Source organism: Perna viridis, chromosome 6, assembly GCF_037379345.1.
Source record: "Perna viridis isolate PV_CMFRI_1.1 ecotype Kerala chromosome 6, ASM3737934v1, whole genome shotgun sequence".
Taxonomy (NCBI): domain Eukaryota; kingdom Metazoa; phylum Mollusca; class Bivalvia; order Mytilida; family Mytilidae; genus Perna; species Perna viridis.
In genome coordinates, this window is record NC_142450.1 from 46,098,575 (window position 1) to 46,123,881 (window position 25,307).

The 25,307-nt window shown below is 32.9% G+C and overlaps 1 protein-coding gene across 2 annotated transcripts; it reads right to left on the reverse strand.

The window, feature by feature from the left end:
• Positions 1–514: 514 nt before the first annotated feature.
• On the reverse strand, positions 515–25,126 carry LOC148615268 (24-hydroxycholesterol 7-alpha-hydroxylase-like). 2 transcript variants are annotated; one of them, XM_088590031.1, is made up of 13 exons: positions 24,895–25,126; positions 21,141–21,276; positions 20,509–20,655; positions 18,902–18,996; positions 17,833–17,918; positions 17,549–17,639; positions 16,778–16,873; positions 11,161–11,251; positions 8,534–8,664; positions 6,443–6,538; positions 2,970–3,058; positions 1,670–1,760; positions 515–1,228 (listed from the first exon to the last, which is right to left on the reverse strand). In XM_088590031.1, the coding sequence occupies exons 1-13, from the start codon at positions 25,087–25,089 to the stop codon at positions 1,157–1,159; spliced, it is 1,416 nt and encodes a 471-aa protein (XP_088446157.1). In that variant the 5' UTR covers positions 25,090–25,126; the 3' UTR covers positions 515–1,156. The 2 variants fall into 2 exon arrangements, with proteins under 2 accessions (XP_088446157.1, XP_088446158.1); XM_088590032.1 differs by lacking the exons at positions 8,534–8,664; positions 11,161–11,251 and having other exon boundaries at positions 24,895–25,125.
• Between the last annotated feature and the right edge of the window lie 181 nt (positions 25,127–25,307).

Consider the following 25,307-nt stretch of genomic DNA (forward strand, 5'->3'; position numbering starts at 1 on the left):
AGGTTTAAAAAAAAAACCACTTACTGTTAAATGGCTGGACTAAAGCATTGGTTACACTAAAACATTTTAACAATTAAAGTACCAGAATACTGTTACTTAGAAAATTAATAGTTTCAGATTCCTAAGAACAAAAAATGTACCATGTTTTGGTTAAAACCAATTCTTGATGGTGCACAAATTGGTAACAAAAACTGATTGATGCTCTGAAATATCTTCTCAAAAGCATTAACTATTGGTTATGACGGTACTATTTTCAAGGTAATAAAATTCCTAAACAAGAGAAGTGGGATACCTGACAACTCTCTTCGAATAACAAACTTGACTTTTGAGATATAGTTAAAAAGTTAATATTGTTTTTCTAAGGATCATATTTGGTTAAAATAAATTGAAGGATTTCCAATCTATATTGTTATCTATGGATGAATTGGATGGCACTGCCACATTATAAGCTTGATGGCTGATAGTAAGTAAAAGTACAAAATGGTTGTCATCAAGAAAACAACACAAAAATATCTACATTTTTCAATTTTTTTTATTACAAATATATATAAATAGTTGTATCACATAAATATGATGCATCCATACCAATGAGTCAGTTGACTTTTAATACTGAATAAATAAAATAGATTAAGTTCAATTACACAGGTCTTAGTTCAGTCATAGAACTGGGTTTAAGTAGCGTAGGTCACAGAACTAAGTTTAGGTAGTATAGGTCACAGAACTGGGTTTACGTAGTATAGATCACAGAACTGGGTTTAGGTAGTATAGGTCACAGAACTGATTTTAGGTAGTATAGGTCATATTGAAATGTAAAATGACATTTTACAATCATGCTGAAGGAGAAAGGTGTTTTATTGTTACAGAATGAATAAATGGACACATTGGCCCTTCCTTTTCTAATGTGGGTTTTCAATTCACAAACCAATTTATTTCTATCATTATTTAACAAAAGCTGACTTGTGTTTTCTCCCATAAATGACAATTACCCAGGAACTTTAGTGCCATATTAGGTAGTGTAATAAAATCATGGCATCATTTTGGGCAACTTGAAAAAAAAAACCTTTAATTGCAAACTAAAAACTCTCTAAACACTAATGAACCATGAGCAAAAATTACAATATAAGAAAAATGAAAAAATGAGCATGACAACCCCATTTCATGTCCTGAGTCTGTACTCTGCTGGACATGGCCCATCTGGCTGTTGTGTTCCAACTACATGCTTTTTACTCTAAAAAATCAAGACAAAAAAAAGAAACCAAATATGAATTTAAGTGTTAAAGTAACCACATACATGTACATTATGAATTATTTCATTAATCAGAAATACTTATTTACCATAAGAACCCACTTGATATTTATTCACATATCACAAACCTTGATTAGTCAGTATTAACTTGATACGTCAACAGTATTAGTCCAAGCCTAGGTAAACGGAAAGGCACTGTGTTTCTTGAAATTGAAGTATTAAAATTTGGGCCATGCTAATAGCTAAGAAAGGTTTTCGGTACATACTGCTCTTATCAGACCATGTTGTTAAAGGTATGACTGGAAAATTACAGATGTTCTCTACTACTCTTTATTATGATCTTAGACACACTTTTTCATCTCAATATAATAACAATAAACAGTTAATAATAGAATAATGATAGTAACACTACAATGGACTTACCGGTTCTGGGACTGACTTCACCAAAAGTTTACATTCAAACATCTGTAAAAACATGGCTACATACATCTGTATCTCTAGAAGAGCATACCACCTGAAAATAAAACAAAATAGAGCTGATATCCTTACAGTATTCTACTACAAATTAATCAAACCTTATTGTATTCAGGTAATATTGTTTATTGTCTCCACCTCAATGCAAACTGTAAAAATGATAAAATTCATTCATCATACTTATGAAGATTCAGAAAAATATTTTTATAGAAATGATACATCAATACTTTATAAAACCACACTTGTTTTATCAAATAAATAAATTATATTTTCAAGGTGAGATAATTTGAATAAAATGGACACTGAAAAATGTAAAAACCCATTATTACTCCATTGACTTAAGATGCATACTATCTCTAATATGGAATCAAAGCTATTGACTCCTTTCAATTTTATCAAACAATATGTTCGTCTTCTGTACTTACTTTTATATAAACAAGAGACACCCAGGAGCCTGATTCACTCACCTGGTTGAATTCTGCCTTTCAAGGGCAATAAATTTAACAGAAAGTTGCCCAATTATTTTGACTCAAGAAGTATTTGGTAGGACTTATCATAAGGATCATTTCAGCCATTGAAAGAATTGGCTAAACTTAACGGTTTTGGAAATATATGCAAAAAACTACTGTCTGACCCCTATGTTCTATTTTTAGAAACATTCATACCAAGTTTGGTTCCAATTGATCAAACAGTGTCAGAGGAAAAGATTTTTGAAAGAAATAACATTAAAAATAGCAAAAAATGTTGAAAAAGGGCAATAACTCCAACATGGATTAAAACAAAAATTTGAACACAGATAGACCTCATCATGCTGCACACTTATACCCATTTCAGAATTCAGCTAAACCTAACGGTTTTGGAGATATATTCGAAAAACTACTGTCTCACCCCTATGTTCTATTTTTAGTAACATTCATACCAAGTTTAGTTCCAATTGATCAAACAGTGTCAGAGGAAAAGATTTTTGAAAGAAATAACATTAAAAATAGCAAAAAATGTTGAAAATGGGGAATAACTCCAACATGGATTAAAACAAAAATTTGAACACAGATAGACCTCATCATGGTGCCCACTTATACCCAACGACAACAAGGGCGATGCCGGACGCCAAGTGATGGCAATAGCTCACATGGCCTTCGGCCAAGTGAGCTAAAACACTTCTTATTTTATGTTCAATATTGATCTTAGATGAAAATTTTTTTTAGTTATCATCATTTTTAGAAAACATGATTTGTAGTATTTCACCAACCTGCCAGGACATTGATATCTTCCACTACCAAAGGCAACAAAACCATCCAGGAATACATTTTTTTCTATATCAGCTTCTTTCCACCTCTCCTTAAAATCAAACATTCATTGTAACTGTAGTTTTGTTCCATTTAAAGATATTTTTATCGTATCTTTTATTTAAAAAAAATAATGAGACAGCAATTTAATATTGATTTCCTTCATTTAGGATTCGTTTAAACCATTTTCCTACTCGAGACAGTAAAATTTAAATTGTCAACACAAGAGCTTTGGTAAGCATGTTAAGAAACCAGTTTTTTACAAGGAGAGTGGATTCTACACTGTAGATGTAATATGCTGGTTGATCATGACTTCACTAAAAGGAGAATGCATATGCAATAATTTTAATAAAAATGAGAGAAATATTTAATCTCAACAAGGCATCTTATTTTCAAATAAACTGAAAGCAAAGGATCACCAAGCCTTTTATAAATGTTGCCTAAAGATTCTGTTTCACTAATGTCTTTTTTTTATTTGCCTTATTTTGGCCCTTGTTAAAAAAAGTTGTGCTTTTTAAGTTGAATGTAAAAAAAAAACAAATTGTTTGATGATGTTAAAATGAATTTCAAATCAAATATTTACAAAAAAATTTAACAAGTCTCCAAAGAAAAACACATTATCTCAGGAAATGTGAAAAATAAGCAGAAATTAGAAAAAGGTAGGTGCATTCTATTTTTCTTTTTTATCATGATTCTTCAAGAACTTGCCTTCACTACCGGTACATTTTTGTCGAGTTAGTGCCAAAGAAGAGTAAACACATCTTTTTGTTTCATTTTTGTCAATGAAGCCACGACAGTGCCTGAAATCGACGTAGGCATCACATGAAATCTTGCTTCCTTAAGCTTATATCATATTTTACAATAGCACTTACAAGCATCCGCAATCAAGTTTCTAGGTACAGACCATAGTCAATGGAATAGAGTGAAACGTGAAATAGAAAGGATTAAAAATAATCTTAAAATACAAAGTTTATCAAAACCAGCATGCAAGAGAAATTTTGCATCTTTCATTTCATTTAGAAGTCCGTATAATAAGTTTGCACTATTTTACGACTTGTTTCATTGGACTGTTTGATCATGTGGTGGCAGTCGAACAGTTGCCAACCATCCCATGAGTATTAATTTTTTATGTGACCTTAGGAGAAAAGTAATTTCACTGGTTCCCTGCAGGTCAATAACATAAGTGACCCTAGGATCGCTAAATATATATGTTTGTGAGAAACTTGTGAAACAAAAATATTACTGGGTTGCCAGGTTAAGGAGAAAAGTTGCTGAAGCTAAAGGGCACCCATTCGTGAAACAGTTTTACTACTTTTTTAAAGGTGGGTAACTTCACAAAAGCATCCCCTAATGCACACATCATTCTTTCTACATAAATCCTGTATGAGCTGCGAAAAAATTTTGATTATCTTTAGTTTTTTTTCTACACCTGTGGCCGTTAATTATAATCAGTACCAAGGCATCACCCTTCACCAGATGATCATCATGTCAAGTTCTGAATTTTTTTTTTTTTTAATTTGCTGAATTATTCCAAGATGTAGATGTTAAACAGCCTTAAACAAAGGTTCTTATGCAGAAACATAACATTATTTCAGCAAATATGTAATGCTACATTGTGGAAATATGGTGCAGCATATATGAATATAACAAGTTTTGTTTTATATATACCATTTAAATAATTGTCTGCTTCTGTAAAAAAATGTCTACTTCACTAGATAGTACTGTTACATGTATTTGATACTTTTGAACAAAATTTCTTTTTTTTTCAAATACCTTGAAAGAGAACATCAACTTATAATCATATGTAATACTATGAAGTACATGTATTATTTCAGGCATTCTACATTTTAAATCAGATTTATATTATAAAATATTGTAATGTAATAATGGGAAACTTTTTAAATCATCAATGTACAATAATTGTAGTCTTCTTTATACTGAGTAACATTATGATAAATAGATAAAAAAAAACTATAATTAACTCTTTTCTAATGCTTTGTCCTTTTTTTACTGCTTACAACATGATTATAGTTGTGTTACTAACTTAAGATTTGAACATCAAATATATAGATATTGTATGCCGTACATATGTACCAACCAACTCTTTTCTACATATTGCTACTTGTAAACAGCATCAAAATAATTGTACATGTAACAAGCTCAGTTTCCATAATTATATTCCTATTGTTATTTGTTATCTTAACACATAAACACATAACAATTAACAACACCAGTTGAAATATATGTAATATATCAGTTCTTGTCTTAGTTTGTTGGTAAAGATTTTATTCACCAAAAGTCTTCAGTTTATGTCCATTTGGAATATTTCACACCAATGCAGTTAATTAGAATGGGACTTGCTAATTATCTGATTTAGCCATCAAGTATATGGAATCCAAAATACTGAAAGATACAAGCTGTTTGAATACCCTTTTGAGTCTCTCAGGACTGAAAAGATGAAAAGTTGTGGGTAATTTTTCTCCCATTTGTTTTGTCTAGGTGTCATGACTGCTCAGTTTATAACTTTCTTTTGAAAAAAGCTTTGTGTCTAACAAAGTAAAAATTCAGCAAGAAATCTGTGAGCGATGGCTCACTACTGATACCCCCGCTTTCAACCACGTTATAAGGAAAATAAACAAAGTCTTAGGTAAACAGGAAGCTGTTGTCAACTTACTTTTTCAAAATGGATCCTACCATATAGTTAAAAGAGGGAAAAAAACCAAACTCCTCAGTAAACGGGAAGTTTTTGTCGAATTTTCCGAAAAATGGATCCCAATATAAAGCATAACTATGGAAAAAATGTGTTACAATTTCAAGCCACTGTGATGAGTAGTTGCTGAGAAAAGCACCACAAAAATGTCAATTTTCAAAATATAAAGTCTAAAATAAAGTCCTCTATTAACATTATCGTACCATATGACATACCTAAGTACGAATACAATGTGCTTAAACCTCAAGCTACTGTGATGAGTAGCTGCTGAGAAAGTTCGACGAAAAAATTTCAACTTGCAAAATATAATGTTAAAATAAGCAAAGTCCTCAGTAGAGGAATTTCTGAAAATAGATTCCACCATATGGCATAACTACAGGAAGAATATATTAAAATTCCAAGCCGCTGTGATCAGTAGATGCTTAGAAAAGTGCTACAAAATTTCAACACAGACAAGGGTAAAACTGTATACCTCTCTGATTCAAAACAGAGGTTCAAAAATTACTTTTCCTATTTAAATAGTATACAATCCAATTTTTATGATATGAAAAGTGAACAGAGCAAACTATGAAGGCCTTCATTGACTCAGTACTTCAGTACTTTGATTTAATTTGTTAAAGCTTTCTGAAAACATTTATCTCTAATTGAATAGATATATATCTCAAATTTTTTTTCAATCATTAACATTTTAAACAAAAATCATGTGACTTTTCTGGTATGTCTTACAGGATTGTATTTCCATGGTTCTGGGAAATATTTCTCATTTCTGTGAGCCCAAAATGGTGACAGCATCAACATGTCTCCTTCAGGTATTTTCATATCCTGTAGAATAATAAGTAGTTAGACATACAAAATTCATAAAGCAGATTATATCATTAGCTACATCCTAAGAATATCTAAAATAAAAATGTATTTATTGTGCTGTGTAAAGTCCTCAAACACAACAAGAAATAAATCTAAATCATTTTCTGTAATACATGGAAAAACATATTTAATATGAAAGTGCTAGACATAAACATTTTTCCTGTTTTGCAATGAATTGGAGAATAAAGAAAAAATGCAAAATACTTAAATGGTCCACAGGCATTTTAGCAAAAACATCAACAGGAGTCAAAATTACTATAAAATATTATGAGAATGAACAATTAAAGTAGTTATCACAATCACACCAAAATATGTACATAAAGAGTAACTAAAAAGCATTTCCATAAATGTAAAATTTGAATGAAAGGTCAATTACACTAACCTATCCCATGGCCAATATGTAATAAACTTGTCCCAGGGTGCAATTAAAAATCTGCATATAGAGAGAGATGTACATTATAAAGTTCCAATATCTACAATCATTTTTGGAAAAGATCTAATAAGATGTCTAAACAGTAACAATCTGAATTTTGGATATTAAATGAATGTTAATAGATAGCTTAAGTGTAATAAAGTAAAGATTATTTTACAATAAACTTCCTTAATTAATTAAAAAAAAAAACATTTAAAATAAATGTTGAACACTATATGTATGATCAGAAAAAGTAAGAGTTATGCAGCTATATAATGCCATAAAATAATAAAGTATGAAATTTTATTACAGGAAGTGGATACGACCAAATGTACTGGATACTAAACAACATGGGTGCAACCTTTTGCAGTTGACAAACAAAAAATGTGTAACATACAAGAAATTCACCATAGCCTCTTACATGGTATTAAAAAATTGAGAGGAAACACTTATTTGCCCCTAACATATAATGCATACCCTTAGTTGGGACTGAGTTGCTAGCCCTGATAAAATGTCCCTCAAGGTCATTTCATCTAGCTAAATGGTTGTTTCCCTTGCCCTGGTTATCAATTTTCCAGATTGTTTTCCAAAAAGGTTTCACCCTAATTATTAGTATATCTATGGCTTTTTAGCCTAAATTATCTACTCTCACAGATTGTTTCATCCTAATTAATTTTTATTATTGGAATATTTTGGCTGTAGCTTTATTTTGGTAACATTTTTTGAAAGTGCCAAAATTAAACACACTACAGTAAAACAGATGGGGAAACTTAGAAACCTAATATAAATCAATGTATTGGTCACAATGGAGGTCAGTGATTTTTCATATTGTAATATGTAAGCAACAGACAACAGGTGTCCGACACAACAATTAAATTCATCCTTCATTTATCCAGGTAAACAATAAATCTGTTGCTAGTAGTATTAGATTTCTTTCTTGATGATGAAGGATTTTTTGCAAAAAATAAAACACTTATCATTCAGAGCCAAGCAAAATTAAACAGCAAAAATATTACACATGCATATTTTGAAAGAAAACCACAAATATATCCCAATTTACAGTATATAATATGTATATTTCTGATTATCTATTCCCGACAGGTTGTTTCACCATGGGTTAATGTTCTACCAGCTTGTTTACCACTGATTATATATTTCCCAAAAAGGTGAATGGATATTAGGCTGGTCTGGGAATAGGGACAAAACAATCTCAAGTTGAATGGCATTGGGGCCAAACAACTTCATATATATATAGCAAACTAAATTTTTGATCAAGACGCCCGATTCCCCAATATAAAAATTGAAAGTATATAGTACAAAAGAATCATTGCTTTTTATGAATCTGTTTAATTGACAATGTAAACCTGTTGACCCCTAATTAGAAAGAACTGGTAAACAAATACTGATCCCTCAAAACGATTGAACCTTCATTGACCCTTAACATATTCACTGTATGTTCACTTGTGGGTTCTCACCCCATTAAAAGATTGTTTTTGAAAACAATTTTAACTACACATTCTTGCTTGAGAAACCTAGCTCACCCTCAATGTAAATGATTTGACAACGCGCCGAGTGATGATTCCAGTAGGCCGTAATCTCACAGCTTCTAAAACACACCATTTTAAATAGGGTAATCTTCTTAGGTCGTCTTCTTTAATGGTTTGTGAAATCCCTTCATGAAAGATAATGATTTCTAGAATGTTATTAAATATAAAAGCTTCAATCATGCAAAATATCATTGTTACAGTCATGTCTCCATTGGACAGGACCATAACCCTTAGCTATCAAAGATAGAAAATATTACTGTTTTCAAATAGCTATGTATAAATGTGAATCCAGAATTATGAAAATGTGCTATACCAAAATATGTCTCTATCAAACTTGTAGAACTTGTACTGAAGAATTAGTTTAAGTTATATATACAAATGTAACAATATTTTAACAAAAGGATGAGATAAATTAATTTGTTTTACAAATTTAATCCCTTTTCTGCATTCACAAATGATCATTTCTCAAGTCCTATTGCCAAAAAATATGAGGTCAATCAGTTACTCATATAAAACTAATTACAATCATAAAAAAATTACTCTGACCTCAGACTTTTCTATTTGGCAAATAGAAAATTGAGTATGCACCCCTGTGATACATATAGCAAATGTTAAAATTGGTACTGGGTGTAAACTAACTTAAATCCATAGCAACCAACATGGCTTCTCATGGAAGACAAAGATTACCAAAGAAAACAGGGTATCCTCAGGTCATTGTGTCAATAAATACTTTAATGTGTATCAAATTTAGCTAAATAAACTCACATTTTCCCTCACATCAATAAATTAAGTATAAATGAAAAGAACAGACAAAAGGATTGATGTTTCAGTGACCCTTCTTATAATCACTCCTGGTGATCTCAATCTTATACTTTCCAAAATACAATATTTCAAATATCGGCACTTTTTCAAATTTATTTCTGTTGTAGCCAAAGATGGACCTATGTAAAACAAAGAAAATACAATTCTTTCCTATATATGGAATAAAAAAATCAAACCATAAAAAAGGTACATTTGTATTAAAAATATTATATAAGATTGTGTTAGAAAAGACTTTAACAAGTGATCAAATTGAAGTAAATATTGTTGTATCAAGAACTTACTTCATTTAAATTTTCAAAATATTTCCACCACTTATTTTTCAATTCTATCAATGATACTGTTATAATAGACTGAACAGATAACAGTACATGTAAACCACTTCTTACTAACAAACATACATGTACATTTCACCCAAATTGAAAGAGGTGACACATTTAGGTGACTACAACATTCAACCCTGTTTTACTGAGTCCAGTTGTTCAAAACTTTACCCGCCAGATAACTTTTTATCCAGTGGACAACTTGTATAGGTTGTACTGGACCTATCCAGTGGATAAATATTTTGAACATCTGGTCTTTTACAAAGCTAACACTAACTTTAGACTGTAAGTAAGGAAACTGCTGCTCACACATTAAATATCAATTAAACATGAATTACTCTATCTTGAATCAAATTGTTACCTTCATATCTTATAATGAAGAATAAAGTTGATCATACTCATTTCTTAAAACTCACTAATTTGAGTAAGGACCAACTTAGTAACATACAATGATAAAATAATCATCAGTACCCAATGTGTTATACACAAGAAAAGAAATCCAATTTATTATTTATGGCCACAAACTATTATATTTCACACTTGTTATAAAAGTTAAAAATGCATTCAATAATAGTTCAACCTATTCTGTAATAATAAATATTTTGCCCACTTCATATCTTGATGAAACATGGTATGATTTAAATTTGGAATTATTTTGGAATTTAGAAAACGAGGGAAAAAATAATTTGAAAAACTAACTCTTACTCAGAGGGTAAGTCATGCAGGCATGGCTAAGGGGTAAAGTTATTTGGATAATAGAAGGCAAAGAAAACTTGCTAACCCCCTTACATATGGTGGCAGGACTAACCCCTTAGTTGAGGCTAGTTTTACAAATTATTTTTTATTTGTTTTCCTAATGCCATAATAAGACCTAATAATGGGAATCAATTAGAATTTAACTTTTGACCTTAGAAGCACTGAGAGCCTGATATCGGTCTGACAGGAAGTTAACTTGTAATGGCAAGGTAATATAAAGCAAGGATCTTTTTTAGTTTCGTATCTTAAACAACATAAAATGTTTATGGCTCAAATCTTAAAGTGTTGTTAAACTATGAAGAGTTGATTAAAACTGTAAAAGACATTATTATGTATAAATATATCAATATATTTTACTTCGTCCTCTTACAGGTTACACATGCCTCATATTATACAACTATCAATTATTGAACATTAAAGGACTCACATCATAGAAAACAAAATATCTGTGAGCAATAGGTCACAATTGATACTCCTGCTTGCACTCTGACATGATATCAGGAAAAAAGTGTTACAGAAACATGGAAACGCAGACACATGGACAAGGATAAAACAGTATACCCTCCAATCCTTTGGAGCAGGATATAAAAATAGTACTCACAAAGAGTATAGAATAACTAATAGCTACTAAGCATTCCAAATTGGAGGTGAAATTTAGTGCATTTCCTGATTAAGTGCTAAAAGGAAAACCAAAGTGAGAGCCAAATTAGCTAAAGCCCATACCAGGTTGTCCAAATACTTCAGTTAACTCTGCTCTCAGTTTTTTCAAGACCCTTTCATCATGCAGTATATAAGCTAAGGTCCAAAATGTAATCTGTTTATCAAATAGAGTAACACACAATCAGATATTGAAAACATTTACAAACATTGCTTTTTTTTTATTTAAGTACAGCTCTGCCTAAAAACCTGGCAGATGCTTATAAAGGGTGCTTCATGCATTTCTTTATACCAAATATTTTTTATTGCAAATCTTTCTGTAGGCCCCATAGAAACTGTATTTGCAAATATAAGTAGTCAACTGGAGATATTAACACTTAAATTTTAGTTATATTCTACTACAGAAAAAGTACAGGAAAACTTCCCACCAGAATTTCTACACTACAACCAGTGAAAAAATATTTCACAATAAGTAGCAGATCCAAGCACATGAACATATTAAGAGTTGTTTTCAGGACCTAACAAATGGATTTATACAGTTTCATTGATTATCTTAAGATATGATGAATCACCCCCTGCCTGGTTTTTAGGCAGAACCATACTTAACAGCTTTTTATGAGTGTATTCAAATCCAATAATACACACATTAGGGAAAAATAAACTTTCCGTGAAAATCAAACTATTGTAACCAACAAAATTCTAGTGAATTTTGTAACACATAAGAACATGATAGCTGATATTTCAAAACAACAATTTATATAGAAAATCTGTAATTAATTTAGTATGTTATTACATCTACTAACTGGTATATCATTAGCTAGTGAGGCCTAAAGTAACAACATCCGTAGTTCGTCTACTTACAGGTATAGAATTAGCTAGAGAGGCCCAAAGTAACAACATCCGTAGTTCGTGAGGCCTAAAGTAACATCCGTAGATCGTGAGGCCTAAAGTAACAACATCCGTAGTTCGTCTACTTACTGGTATAGAATTAGCTAGTGGGGCCCAAAGTAACAACATCCGTAGTTCGTGAGGCCTAAAGTAACAACATCCGTAGTTCGTCTACTTACAGGTATAGTATTAGCTAGTGAGGCCCAAAGTAACAACATCCGTAGTTCGTGGGGCCCAAAGTAACAACATCCGTAGTTCGTGGGGCCTTAAGTAACAACATCCGTAATTCGTGGGGCCTAAAGTAACAACATCCGTAGTTCCTCTACTTACAGGTATAGAATTAGCTAGTGGGGCCTAAAGTAACAACATCCGTAGTTCGTCTACTTACAGGTATAGAATTAGCTAGTGGGGCCTAAAGTAACAACATCTGTAGTTCGTGAGGCCTAAAGTAACAACATCCGTAGTTCGTCTACTTACAGGTATAGAATTAGCTAGTGGGGCCCAAAGTAACAACATCCGTAGTTCGTCTACTTACAGGTATAGCATTAGCTAGTGAGGCCTAAAGTAACAACATCCGTAGTTCATGGGGCCCAAAGTAACAACATCCGTAGTTCGTCTACTTACAGGTATAGCATTAGCTAGTGGGGCCCAAAGTAACAACATCCGTAGTTCGTGAGGCCTAAAGTAACAACATCCGTAGTTCGTCTACTTACAGGTATAGAATTAGCTAGTGGGGCCCAAAGTAACAACATCCGTAGTTCGTGGGGCCCAAAGTAACAACATCCGTAGTTCGTCTACTTACAGGTATAGAATTAGCTAGTGAGGCCCAAAGTAACAACATCCGTAGTTCGTCTACTTACAGGTATAGTATTAGCTAGTGAGGCCCAAAGTAACAACATCTGTAGTTCGTGGGGCCCAAAGTAACAACATCCGTAGTTCGTCTACTTACAGGTATAGCATTAGCTAGTGGGGCCCAAAGTAACAACATCCGTAGTTCGTGAGGCCTAAAGTAACAACATCCGTAGTTCCTCTACTTACAGGTATAGTATTAGCTAGTGAGGCCCAAAGTAACAACATCCGTAGTTCGTGAGGCCTAAAGTAACAACATCCGTAGTTCGTCTACTTACAGGTATAGAATTAGCTAGTGGGGCCCAAAGTAACAACATCCGTAGTTCGTGGGGCCCAAAGTAACAACATCCGTAGTTCGTCTACTTACAGGTATAGAATTAGCTAGTGAGGCCCAAAGTAACAACATCCGTAGTTCGTCTACTTACAGGTATAGCATTAGCTAGTGAGGCCCAAAGTAACAACATCCGTAGTTCGTGGGGCCCAAAGTAACAACATCTGTAGTTCGTCTACATACAGGTATAGCATTAGCTAGTGGGGCCCAAAGTAACAACATCCGTAGTTCGTGAGGCCTAAAGTAACAACATCCGTAGTTCGTCTACTTACAGGTATAGAATTAGCTAGTGAGGCCCAAAGTAACAACATCCGTAGTTCGTGAGGCCTAAAGTAACAACATCCGTAGTTCATCTACTTACAGGTATAGAATTAGCTAGTGGGGCCCAAAGTAACAACATCCGTAGTTCGTCTACTTACAGGTATAGAATTAGCTAGTGGGGCCCAAAGTAACAACATCCGTAGTTCGTCTACTTACAGGTATAGAATTGGCTAGTGGGGCCTAAAGTAACAACATCCGTAGTTCGTGAGGCCTAAAGTAACAACATCCGTAGTTCGTCTACTTACAGGTATAGCATTAGCTAGTGGGGCCTAAAGTAACAACATCCGTAGTTCGTGGGGCCCAAAGTAACAACATCCGTAGTTCGTGGGGCCCAAAGTAACAACATCCGTAGTTCGTCTACTTACAGGTATAGCATTAGCTAGTGAGGCCCAAAGTAACAACATCCGTAGTTCGTGAGGCCTAAAGTAACAACATCCGTAGTTCGTGAGGCCTAAAGTAACAACATCCGTAGTTCGTGGGGCCCAAAGTAACAACATCCGTAGTTCGTCTACTTACAGGTATAGCATTAGCTAGTGGGGCCCAAAGTAACAACATCCGTAGTTCCTGAGGCCTAAAGTAACAACATCCGTAGTTCGTCTACTTACAGGTATAGCATTAGCTAGTGGGGCCCAAAGTAACAACATCCGTAGTTCGTGAGGCCTAAAGTAACAACATCCATAGTTCGTCTATTTACAGATATAGAATTAGCTAGTGGGGCCTAAAGTAACAACATCCGTAGTTCGTGAGGCCTAAAGTAACAACATCCGTAGTTCGTCTACTTACAGGTATAGAATTAGCTAGTGGGGCCCAAAGTAACAACATCCGTAGTTCGTCTACTTACAGGTATAGAATTAGCTAGTGGGGCCCAAAGTAACAACATCCATAGTTCGTCTACTTACAGGTATAGAATTAGCTAGTGGGGCCTAAAGTAACAACATCTGTAGTTCGTGAGGCCTAAAGTAACAACATCCGTAGTTCGTGGGGCCCAAAGTAACAACATCCGTAGTTCGTCTACTTACAGGTATAGCATTAGCTAGTGGGGCCTAAAGTAACAACATCCGTAGTTCCTGAGGCCTAAAGTAACAACATCCGTAGTTCGTCTACTTACAGGTATAGCATTAGCTAGTGAGGCCCAAAGTAACAACATCCGTAGTTCCTGAGGCCTAAAGTAACAACATCCGTAGTTCGTCTACTTACAGGTATAGCATTAGCTAGTGAGGCCTAAAGTAACAACATCCGTAGTTCATGGGGCCCAAAGTAACAACATCCGTAGTTCGTCTACTTACAGGTATAGCATTAGCTAGTGGGGCCCAAAGTAACAACATCCGTAGTTCGTGAGGCCTAAAGTAACAACATCCGTAGTTCGTCTACTTACAGATATAGAATTAGCTAGTGGGGCCTAAAGTAACAACATCCGTAGTTCGTGAGGCCTAAAGTAACAACATCCGTAGTTTGTCTACTTACAGGTATAGAATTAGCTAGTGGGGCCCAAAGTAACAACATCCGTAGTTCGTCTACTTACAGGTATAGCATTAGCTAGTGGGGCCCAAAGTAACAACATCCGTAGTTCATGGGGCCCAAAGTAACAACATCCGTAGTTCATCTACTTACAGATATAGAATTAGCTAGTGAGGCCCAAAGTAACAACATCCGTAGTTCATGGGGCCCAAAGTAACAACATCCGTAGTTCATCTACTTACAGATATAGAATTAGCTAGTGAGGCCCAAAGTAACAACATCCGTAGTTCGTCTACTTACAGGTATAGAATTAGCTAGTGAGGCCCAAAGTAACAACATCCGTAGTTCGTGAGGCCTAAAGTAACAACATCCGTAGTTCGTCTACTTACAGGTATAGCATTAGCTAGTGAGGCCCAAAGTAACAACATCCGTAGTTCGTGGGGCCTGAAGTAACAACATCCGTAGTTCGTCTACTTACAGATATAGAATTAGCTAGTGGGGCCTAAAGTAACAACATCCGTAGTTCGTGAGGCCTAAAGTAACAACATCCGTAGTTCGTCTACTTACAGGTATAGAATTAGCTAGTGAGGCCCAAAGTAACAACATCCGTAGTTCGTCTACTTACAGGTATAGAATTAGCTAGTGGGGCCCAAAGTAACAACATCCATAGTTCGTCTACTTACAGGTATAGAATTAGCTAGTGGGGCCTAAAGTAACAACATCCGTAGTTCATGGGGCCCAAAGTAACAACATCCGTAGTTCGTCTACTTACAGGTATAGCATTAGCTAGTGGGGCCCAAAGTAACAACATCCGTAGTTCGTGAGGCCTAAAGTAACAACATCCGTAGTTCGTCTACTTACAGGTATAGAATTAGCTAGTGGGGCCTAAAGTAACAACATCCGTAGTTCGTGAGGCCTAAAGTAACAACATCCGTAGTTCGTCTACTTACAGGTATAGAATTAGCTAGTGGGGCCTAAAGTAACAACATCCGTAGTTCGTGAGGCCTAAAGTAACAACATCCGTAGTTCGTCTACTTACAGGTATAGCATTAGCTAGTGAGGCCCAAAGTAACAACATCCGTAGTTCGTGGGGCCCAAAGTAACAACATCCGTAGTTCGTCTACTTACAGGTATAGCATTAGCTAGTGGGGCCTAAAGTAACAACATCCGTAGTTCGTGGGGCCCAAAGTAACAACATCCATAGTTCGTCTATTTACAGATATAGAATTAGCTAGTGAGGCCCAAAGTAACAACATCCGTAGTTCCTCTACTTACAGGTATAGTATTAGCTAGTGAGGCCCAAAGTAACAACATCTGTAGTTCGTGAGGCCCAAAGTAACAACATCCGTAGTTCGTCTACTTACAGGTATAGCATTAGCTAGTGGGGCCTAAAGTAACAACATCCGTAGTTCATGGGGCCCAAAGTAACAACATCCGTAGTTCGTCTACTTACAGGTATAGCATTAGCTAGTGGGGCCCAAAGTAACAACATCCGTAGTTCATGGGGCCCAAAGTAACAACATCTGTAGTTCGTCTACTTACAGGTATAGCATTAGCTAGTGGGGCCCAAAGTAACAACATCCATAGTTCGTCTATTTACAGATATAGAATTAGCTAGTGAGGCCCAAAGTAACAACATCCGTAGTTCCTCTACTTACAGGTATAGTATTAGCTAGTGAGGCCCAAAGTAACAACATCTGTAGTTCGTGAGGCCCAAAGTAACAACATCCGTAGTTCGTCTACTTACAGGTATAGCATTAGCTAGTGGGGCCTAAAGTAACAACATCCGTAGTTCCTGAGGCCCAAAGTAACAACATCTGTAGTTCGTCTACTTACAGGTATAGCATTAGCTAGTGAGGCCCAAAGTAACAACAAACTGTAGTTTGGTTTGTAATCATCCTGTACCAACTGTAACAGGGTCTGCAGTAATGTCTATGAAAAACATGGGTTAATTGGGTTTAGTTCTCAGGCTATAAATCACAATGTTGTATGGATTTTAGGTTTTATATTTTTACTGGTGTTTTATGTAGCATGTGTAGCTTTTAAAAGAGAGAGGGGGTACATTACTTTTGAAATTGAGAGGCCTGTATTCTATATGCTTACAATATAGAATCAATTAGTGAGCAATATGAATAAAATTAACACACTACAGAAATATAGAGATGAAGATGAAGTACTTGATATTTACATAGTAGTATTGAAAGTTTCACTACAACAGCAGAATAGCACTGAGACTATTACCTGTGGTATCAGGATATCTGCTCAAGGAGACTAGATAGTAGCAACACACCTCCTCTTTAAGGACATTTTGTTTCAATTTCATAGGCTTTTAAATCTAATTTTTATTTTAATGCAAATGCATCCTAAACCTTTTTAACATTTTAGAATAGATGAGTTGTCTATATATTGTACTTCAACTTATTTAAAAACAAAAACAAAAAAAACACTAAATGCAAATTACACAGGTTTTAGTAGTACTGTTAATGTATCTGTACTGTTTTAATTATACCAGAATTACAGACTTCAATTTACATTTTAAATGTAATTGAGACTTGAATTGATTCTACTCTTTTCTAAACTATTCCAATGTTATATTCAAAACCCAACCTCTTCCTCATCCCTGGCTTTAGTTCCTTGTAACTTCTGTACCACACCACCAAACAAAGTCAGCAGGTACTTCTTGGCTGTACACCAGTCCCTGAAAAAAAATCTTAACTTTGATCTAGGTTTTATATTTCAGGAATTGGATATCTTTAAAAGTGACCAAACATTTGCACTTTAGTATTTATTTTCATTATGGCTGTTACAAGGATAACTAAAAAATTCTAGTGAATCAATATCAGATTGTTGATTTATACAATTGTGTGCATTTTATTATTTTTTTTACTTACTTTAGAAAGAACGGGGGTAACCTTGCCCCATACTCAAAGTGATCATCAAATATGACAAACATCTTCTCTAGTTTCTCAAATTCCTTCTGTAACAGACATTAACAAATCTTCTAATTCTTGTAAACAACACTTTGTTGATAGATGGTTACAATCCTATAGGCTTTATGACTGTGGTTACAATCCTATAGGCTTTAGGACTATGGTTACAATCCTATAGGCTTTAGGTCTGTGGTTACAATCCTATAGGCTTTATGACTGTGGTTACAATCCTAAAGACTTTACGACTATGGTTACAATCCTATAAGCTTTAGGTCTGTGGTTACAATCCTATAGGCTTTATGACTGTGACCACAATCCTATAGGCTTTATGACTGCAGTTTCAATCCTATAGGCTTTAGGTCCGTGTTTACAATCCTATAGGCTTTATGACTGTGACCACAATCCTATAGGCTTTATGACTGCAGTTTCAATCCTATAGGCTTTAGGTCCGTGTTTACAATCCTATAGGCTTTATGACAGTGACCACAACCCTATAGGCTTTATGACTGTGACCACAATCCTATAGGCTTTATGACTGTGGTTAAAGGTGACAATTAACCATACACAATTGGCTTCGTAACAAAGTTTATATGTAGTTGTATGTACTAGCTCACTTACCTACAGTTAATGTAGGCCATATACACCTTAACAAGTTATCAAACCAATATTGGATTAGGCAAGAACTCCAGGAAAATGCAAGGCTGTGCCAAACATTTTTTCCAGTTTGAGCCAAAATTGTATATCTATATCATGTTTTTTTTTATCAAGTCAATGTTTCATTGTTGACTTTATACTGCAAAAATAATTTCAAAAGAAAGGATTATTGACAAGAAAAATCCAATTAAGTCCTGGAGCAGGTTACAACTTGGTAACTTTAAAACACTTTCACATTTGTGACACCAAAATAACTATATATCATATGTTTAATAATACTATAATGCATTTTGACTGCTCAAATAGAAGACTGAAGTATAAAAAATAGCCTTATACCACAGAAATACTCAATACAATACAATGCTGACAATTTTACCTCATTATCAACAGGTAGCATATCCTTTCCAAACAGATTGTTCATCACAGATGCATACATTGTCTTTCTGACCAACAAAAGAAGATCACTGCTTCCTGTAAAAAGACAAACAAAAAAACTACATTAAACAGCAATTACTAGGGAACTAATTCCTTTTAAAATTCCAATATGGTCATCTTTTCTATTCATAACAGAGGAGTAAATGAATGAGAAGTTATATTGCTCACCTAGAAACAACAAACAAACTTTTCTTGACAGTTCAAAGGCAAAAGTTCTTTCATGGAGATTTGTACATTATTCAGCAATTAATGACATTCAAAAGTATTCAGAAATGAAGGAAATTATACGATTAAAAAAACAAAAACAAATTGTTAAATTTCACCTTCTGTGGAATCTATACTCAAGAACTTTATATCAAGTTTAACCTTACATGTTGTTCTATACCTTGTCATAAGAATAATTTTATTAACTAAAAGTTCCTTAATATAAATTAATACAGTTTTCAAGATACTAGTATAAGCAACTTGAAGTTGCATGTGTTGTTGTGCTAGGTATATCCCCACTAGTAAAGGAAGTTGAGAATGTAGAGAAACCAAAATCACATAGAACATATGCCCTATCTATATGATGTAACACACTAAATTTTAAATCAATCTATTTATTGTGAGTCAAATTTTTAGTGATGAACATTTCCTCTATCATTCCATACAGTGAAAAGTGGCTAAGTCCCATGAAACAGGAATTTGATATCCGACAGCACCTAAAATGGCTGACAATGTTTGCCCCATCTATATGAAGTTAAATGCCAGATTTGAAATTAAACCATCAGTTGGGAACCAGGAAAGTTGCTACAAATGATAGATGGACAAAGTGATTCCAATGTACCACCCATTCATTTAGTGGGAGTATAAAACAAAGGAATCAATAGAAGAAACTGTACAAATTCATCCCTATAAAGACTTCCCTAGGTGTTGACAGTCATTCTATTGATTGAAAGTTCCTTCCTTAAACAACAAAAAGTACCAACTAATGACCTGACAGATAGAAGTCAATTTTCAGTTTCCACAAGGTCCTTGTGTTTAATAAGATGTATTTTGAAGTTGTTTTCTACGAAATTTTAGAAAAATGAAATAAAATAAAATCCTGTCCTACCAACCCTTTTTTTCTGACTTGTAACAGGAAACAGAGGTATAATTTTATTTCGTGTTATATATCCCAAGAATGCTAGTAACATTTGTAATGTACTGACTGGTTTCAGAGAAGAAAATTCTTAGGCAAAAGTAAACATGTCTGAAGACGATGAATGCAAAGTGATGGCAATATCACCCTTATAAATCTTTGGTCCAGGTGGGCTCTTTATGTGCTGCTGATTGTATTTAAAGAAGATAAAACATTATCAGTACTTTTACTCTCGATCAATGGCACATGCATAGTATTAAATTAACAAATTTTAATCCTATGTTGGTGCTATACTTTCTACAAGAAACTTATTGTCTTTCAACTGTTTTTTTTTCAATTTCCCTTAATGCTACCCAATGTGAATGTCAAATCTTACATTTTTGCAAATAAAAAAAGAGCAGCAGGTATCTAAAGTTTCAGGATAGTACCTTGAGGGCCAAGTTTTGCCAGCTGATCATTAAACTCCTGACAAAGCCCATCACAAAAATAAACTAATCTGGAAGAAGCCAATCTCCCCTTCACTAAGTCATGTATCTTGGTATGATAGGTAAAAAAGGAAGTTTTGCTGACAGAGGCTGCAATAAAAAAACATTGATGGTTATAAATGTATTTCTTCTCAACATTGTATGTATTTCCTATTCTTATGTGTTTATAACAGAATAAAAATAAAAACAGCAAACATTTTTTCATCAATGATCATATGCAGTTATGCAGTGCTATATTTTCATCATTCTGCTATGTAAGCACTGGATGAAACTCAATGTCCATGTTTCATATCGAAAAATAAAAACATAATTAAACTTTGTTTTCAGTGATTTTCATTGAGATCATGATTCACCCAATTTTGGCATAAGACAATTAAAGTTCCTAGAGAGCACTGTACACAGAATACTTCAAGAAATTAATTTGGGGTAAATTAAAATCCAATACTAACATTGAAAGTGCTGATTGATATTTATGGTAATAGCTTTAAAAAGCAGGTGATATTTCTAATAAAGGGAACTGATCAAATGATCATTCAAACCTTATTTTTTTTTTTAGTGTATGAAAATAAACCTACCGACATTTAAAACAGGATCTTGCACTGCTTTTTGAAAGTCCACAAAGGGTGACTGGAAAAAATAGTGGAAATCTTCCGCCTCTGTTATAAATGTTAAACGTTCACCAGCTACATACAAGGTAAATATAGGTCCAAGCTGTAATTAAAACTACAAATTATTATATTTTTTTTCGAACAAAATTGTGTTGTCTATGAAAACAAATGTATTAAACATTAAAGGTAAACAATATTACAATATATACTTAAAGACCCTATGTTTCTTATACAATTTAATAACCCATTCCATACCAAGCCTTCCCAAAATAGGAATGTTTGATACATATGTACTGAGAAAATTATAACAACCTATACAATAATATTTATGTATATGACCTGTACAATAACCACAATTCAGTTTGATTTCCAGTCAATTACTGTACAGCAGAAGTTTTTTTCATAATTTTTATCCTTTTTATTTATACTACTGATATAACTGTGCTGTAATCCTTGATTATACATAGTATTATCTGAGCTTTTTTAATTATTTTATTTTAAAAGATTTACAATAAACATAGACCTGTATTCAAAATAGCAAGAAATCAAAATCCTGCTTTATCACATGCTCGAGAGTGGATTTGATTATATCAGATTTGTAAATAAAGAGTAATTACTTTTAACAACAGGGACTTTATCATACATCCTCTGAATTTATGAAATACTGGTGACATTAAGTAAAACTCTGAACTTCACATCATTAATTTCTTTCATAGTTAAAAAAAGTTTTTTGCACAGAAGTGCAAGACATGGCTGTGTTAAGTTGCCACAAAAGGATAAATTGATAATACCCCAATGATCAGGGCATAAAAATATAACTCCAGTTGGTGTAAAACACTTCATTTTCTATTTTCCTACCTTCCGGCACCAAGTTTAAGCACAATAATTCAGTTTTCTTAGGGAACTTCAAATTTATTTTCATGAATGTATAAAGGATGCCATTTTTTACAATTTATTTGTAACAACCATTTGATTAAATGTGGACTGCAAACCCTTTGTTTTCTATTTTCAAGCTTGTATGCAACATTATGGCAAGCCAAAGTGGACAAAAATAAGTGTTTTCTAATACTAAAAAATGAATTTTTAATATTACCAATTCATTTTTTAATATCACAAATTGAATTTCTAATATTACAAAACCCTTTTTAAATATTAAAAAAATCATTTTATATATTAAAAATTCAATTGAATTTCTAATATGAAAAAATGATTTTTTAATATTAGAAATTGATTTTCTAATATTAAAAATGGATTTGTTGTATTCAATTACGATTTTTTAATATCAGAAAATCATTTTGTAATATCAAAAAATGTGACTGATTTTGCAATATTGCAAAATGATTTTCTAATATTACAAATTCATTTCCAATATTACACATTCAATTTGTAATACATGTATTACTAAATCAGGAATTTGTAATATTAAAAAATGAAATTTTAATATTACAAAATGAATTTCTAATATTAAAAAAATATTTTCTAACATTGAAAAAAATGATTTTGTAATATTAAAAAATGATTTTCTAATATTACAAAATATTGATTTTTGTCCACTTTGGCTTACCATACAACATTTTAAAACATTTTCCTTGAAAGGTTTTAAAGTTTTATGATACAAAAGTTAACTTTTTTTTTATTTGTTCTAACACATTTACATAAATGGTCATAACACAAATAATAGAAACAAAGTATGTAATTTCTGACACCAACAACAAAGAAAAAAGAAAGATATAAAGTTTGATTAAACGTAGGAAGTTGCACAGTGGTGACTCAACTGTGAAAAAAAAGTAAATAGACATCATAGAAAGAGTGCTTGTAAAAAATTACAGTATAATTTGGGGTTTAAAATTAATTATTTTGAAAACCGAGTATCTTAACATCTCATAATCTCAACAATTTAAAATTAGGGGTCTTGACATTTACTGATATATTCAATGAAAGCCATTTTTATAGCGACATTTCTCTATTGCTAGAGAGTGGACACATTCCATATTTACAAATTGTTGACCTATCAGGCGTGTATCTACAGACATCAACATAGGAAGGCCTTTGGTTTTGTCTATAGATAGTTTTATAGAAAGATAATTTATTGCTTTCACCTAAACTACTATTTTGGTTTTGTAAGGTTTGACCATGGAGTCTTTGTTTGATAATAGATAAGATATTTTTCATATTGCTATTATTATCAATTAAGTAGCCAAAACCAAGTTTCTTTATCCATAATTTAATTGTTGTTATCCATTTATTTGAATCTGGGATATTTGTATATATTTTGTTTACCAAAGTATTCGCTGAATTGGAGATATATCCTCAAAATTTTATTGTTAGTATTTTTACTTTCTGTTGTAAAGGGTGTCTATTAAGCTCAGTTAAGCATGCAACATTTGTTGCTTTACTATGTATTCCTAAAATTTCTTTAATAAATTTGATATGTAAGTGTTCAAATGGGTCAGTATCATTAAGATTGCAATATGCACCCCAAACTTCACATCCATATAATGTAATTGGACTTACAAGTCAAATAGTTTTTTCAATAAACCACTAGCATTATTAAGTCTCATGGTTTTCTTATTTTAAACCAGGCTTTGCGACCCTTTTCCATTCATAGTTTTGTGGACACATTTATATTACAGTTGTATTTAAAAGTTATTCCAAGATAGCAGTATGTTTTTACAGTTTCAATATAGGTATTATTGATTTTAAAACTGTTTAAATGGGTTTTCCCATTTGAATTGAAGACCATAATTTAAGACTTTTGTTCGTTTGCATCTAGTTTCCATGATGAACAATTTTTTTCTAATACATCTAGAGATTTTTGTAGACCACTTTCGGTGTTTAACAGTAAAATAATATCGTCTGCATACAAAAGAAAATTAATAGTAAGATCACCCAGAACAACTGGATCAGTCTGAGATTCATTTAGATTTGTAACAAGATCATTAATGTATAGATTAAATAAAATGGGTTTAAGAACATCCCCTTGTTTTACTCCACATTTTGATACAAATGTTCTACCTAGGCCTTGTTTAAACTTGATTTTTCAACTAGGGTCTCTCTATACATAGAATATAACATATTAAAAATTTGGGCAGGGAATTTATTTTTACAAAGTTTATAAAATAAACCTTCTCACCATACTGTGTCGAAAGCCTTTCTTAGATCTATAAATGCTGCAAAAACTTTCTTTTTCTTTGTTTTATATGCATCGATTATTAACTTGATTGTTAAGATGTGGTCAGTAGTTCTGCACTTTTCTTTAAATCCGATTTGATTTTCGCATATGAGATCATTATTATTTATGAATTGAATGATAAATGGACATATGACACATGTCCCTTCACTATATATGGAAATGAATATTTTCCCTTTTTAAATTTTCAATAAGATGCAATGAACAAGAACATCCATAAATACGTTTATTTATCATTATTTTATAACTTAAAATCATACACATTTTATACATACATGTAATTTGATAGTTTCAAAGAATATTGATTATTATTATTATGCAGCTCAAACTTGTGAAAATACTTTGGGATTATAGTTATGTCTAAACTTAAAAAAAAACCAATTGGTTTTAGTATACAAATCATATTTTTAATTATGTTATCTTCCATAGCCATATACTATTGATAATTTTGTGCTAATTCAATATTGTATTTTACCTGAGTACCATGTATACTGTATTTTAATGCATATGTATAATTTATAGACTTTGTACCTTTCGTTTCTGAGCGATGTAATTTAAAGGGCTCTTCCCAAAATCAATTGCACAGCCCAACCATGGAATCCAGCCTTTACAAAGCGGTGGAAGGGGTTTAGATTTTTTCCGTTTCGCTTGGTAAAAGCAAAACAAAAGGGGAATGACCAAAGTTAAAAGCAGACCAAAAAATACTGGTGGTAGTTCAACTATCATTCTGGGGAAGCTATAGGTAAAAATCCGAGGTGTTATGGACGACTATTTGGGTTTCTCGGTAAAGTGTTCATTTCTTCACCGAAACACAACGAAACAGAACACAGTCATAGTGATACATTTACCAGCACACTACTAATCTAATAAAATAAATATGTATTCATTTTATCCATAAATCTGTCTTCCAATATACCTGAAAAAGGTTAATTAAAAATACAACA

Bases quoted from the DNA above. Each gene is read 5' to 3' on its own strand.
- LOC148615268 (XM_088590031.1), bottom strand. From the start codon at position 25,089: ATGATAGTTGAACTACCACCAGTATTTTTTGGTCTGCTTTTAACTTTG. The intron at 21,277-24,894 runs GTACAAAGTCTA...TTTTAATTACAG, and splicing joins ACATCGCTCAGAAACGAAAG to CTTGGACCTATATTTACCTT. The intron at 20,656-21,140 runs GTAGGTTTATTT...TTTTTATTGCAG, and splicing joins AGATCCTGTTTTAAATGTCG to CCTCTGTCAGCAAAACTTCC.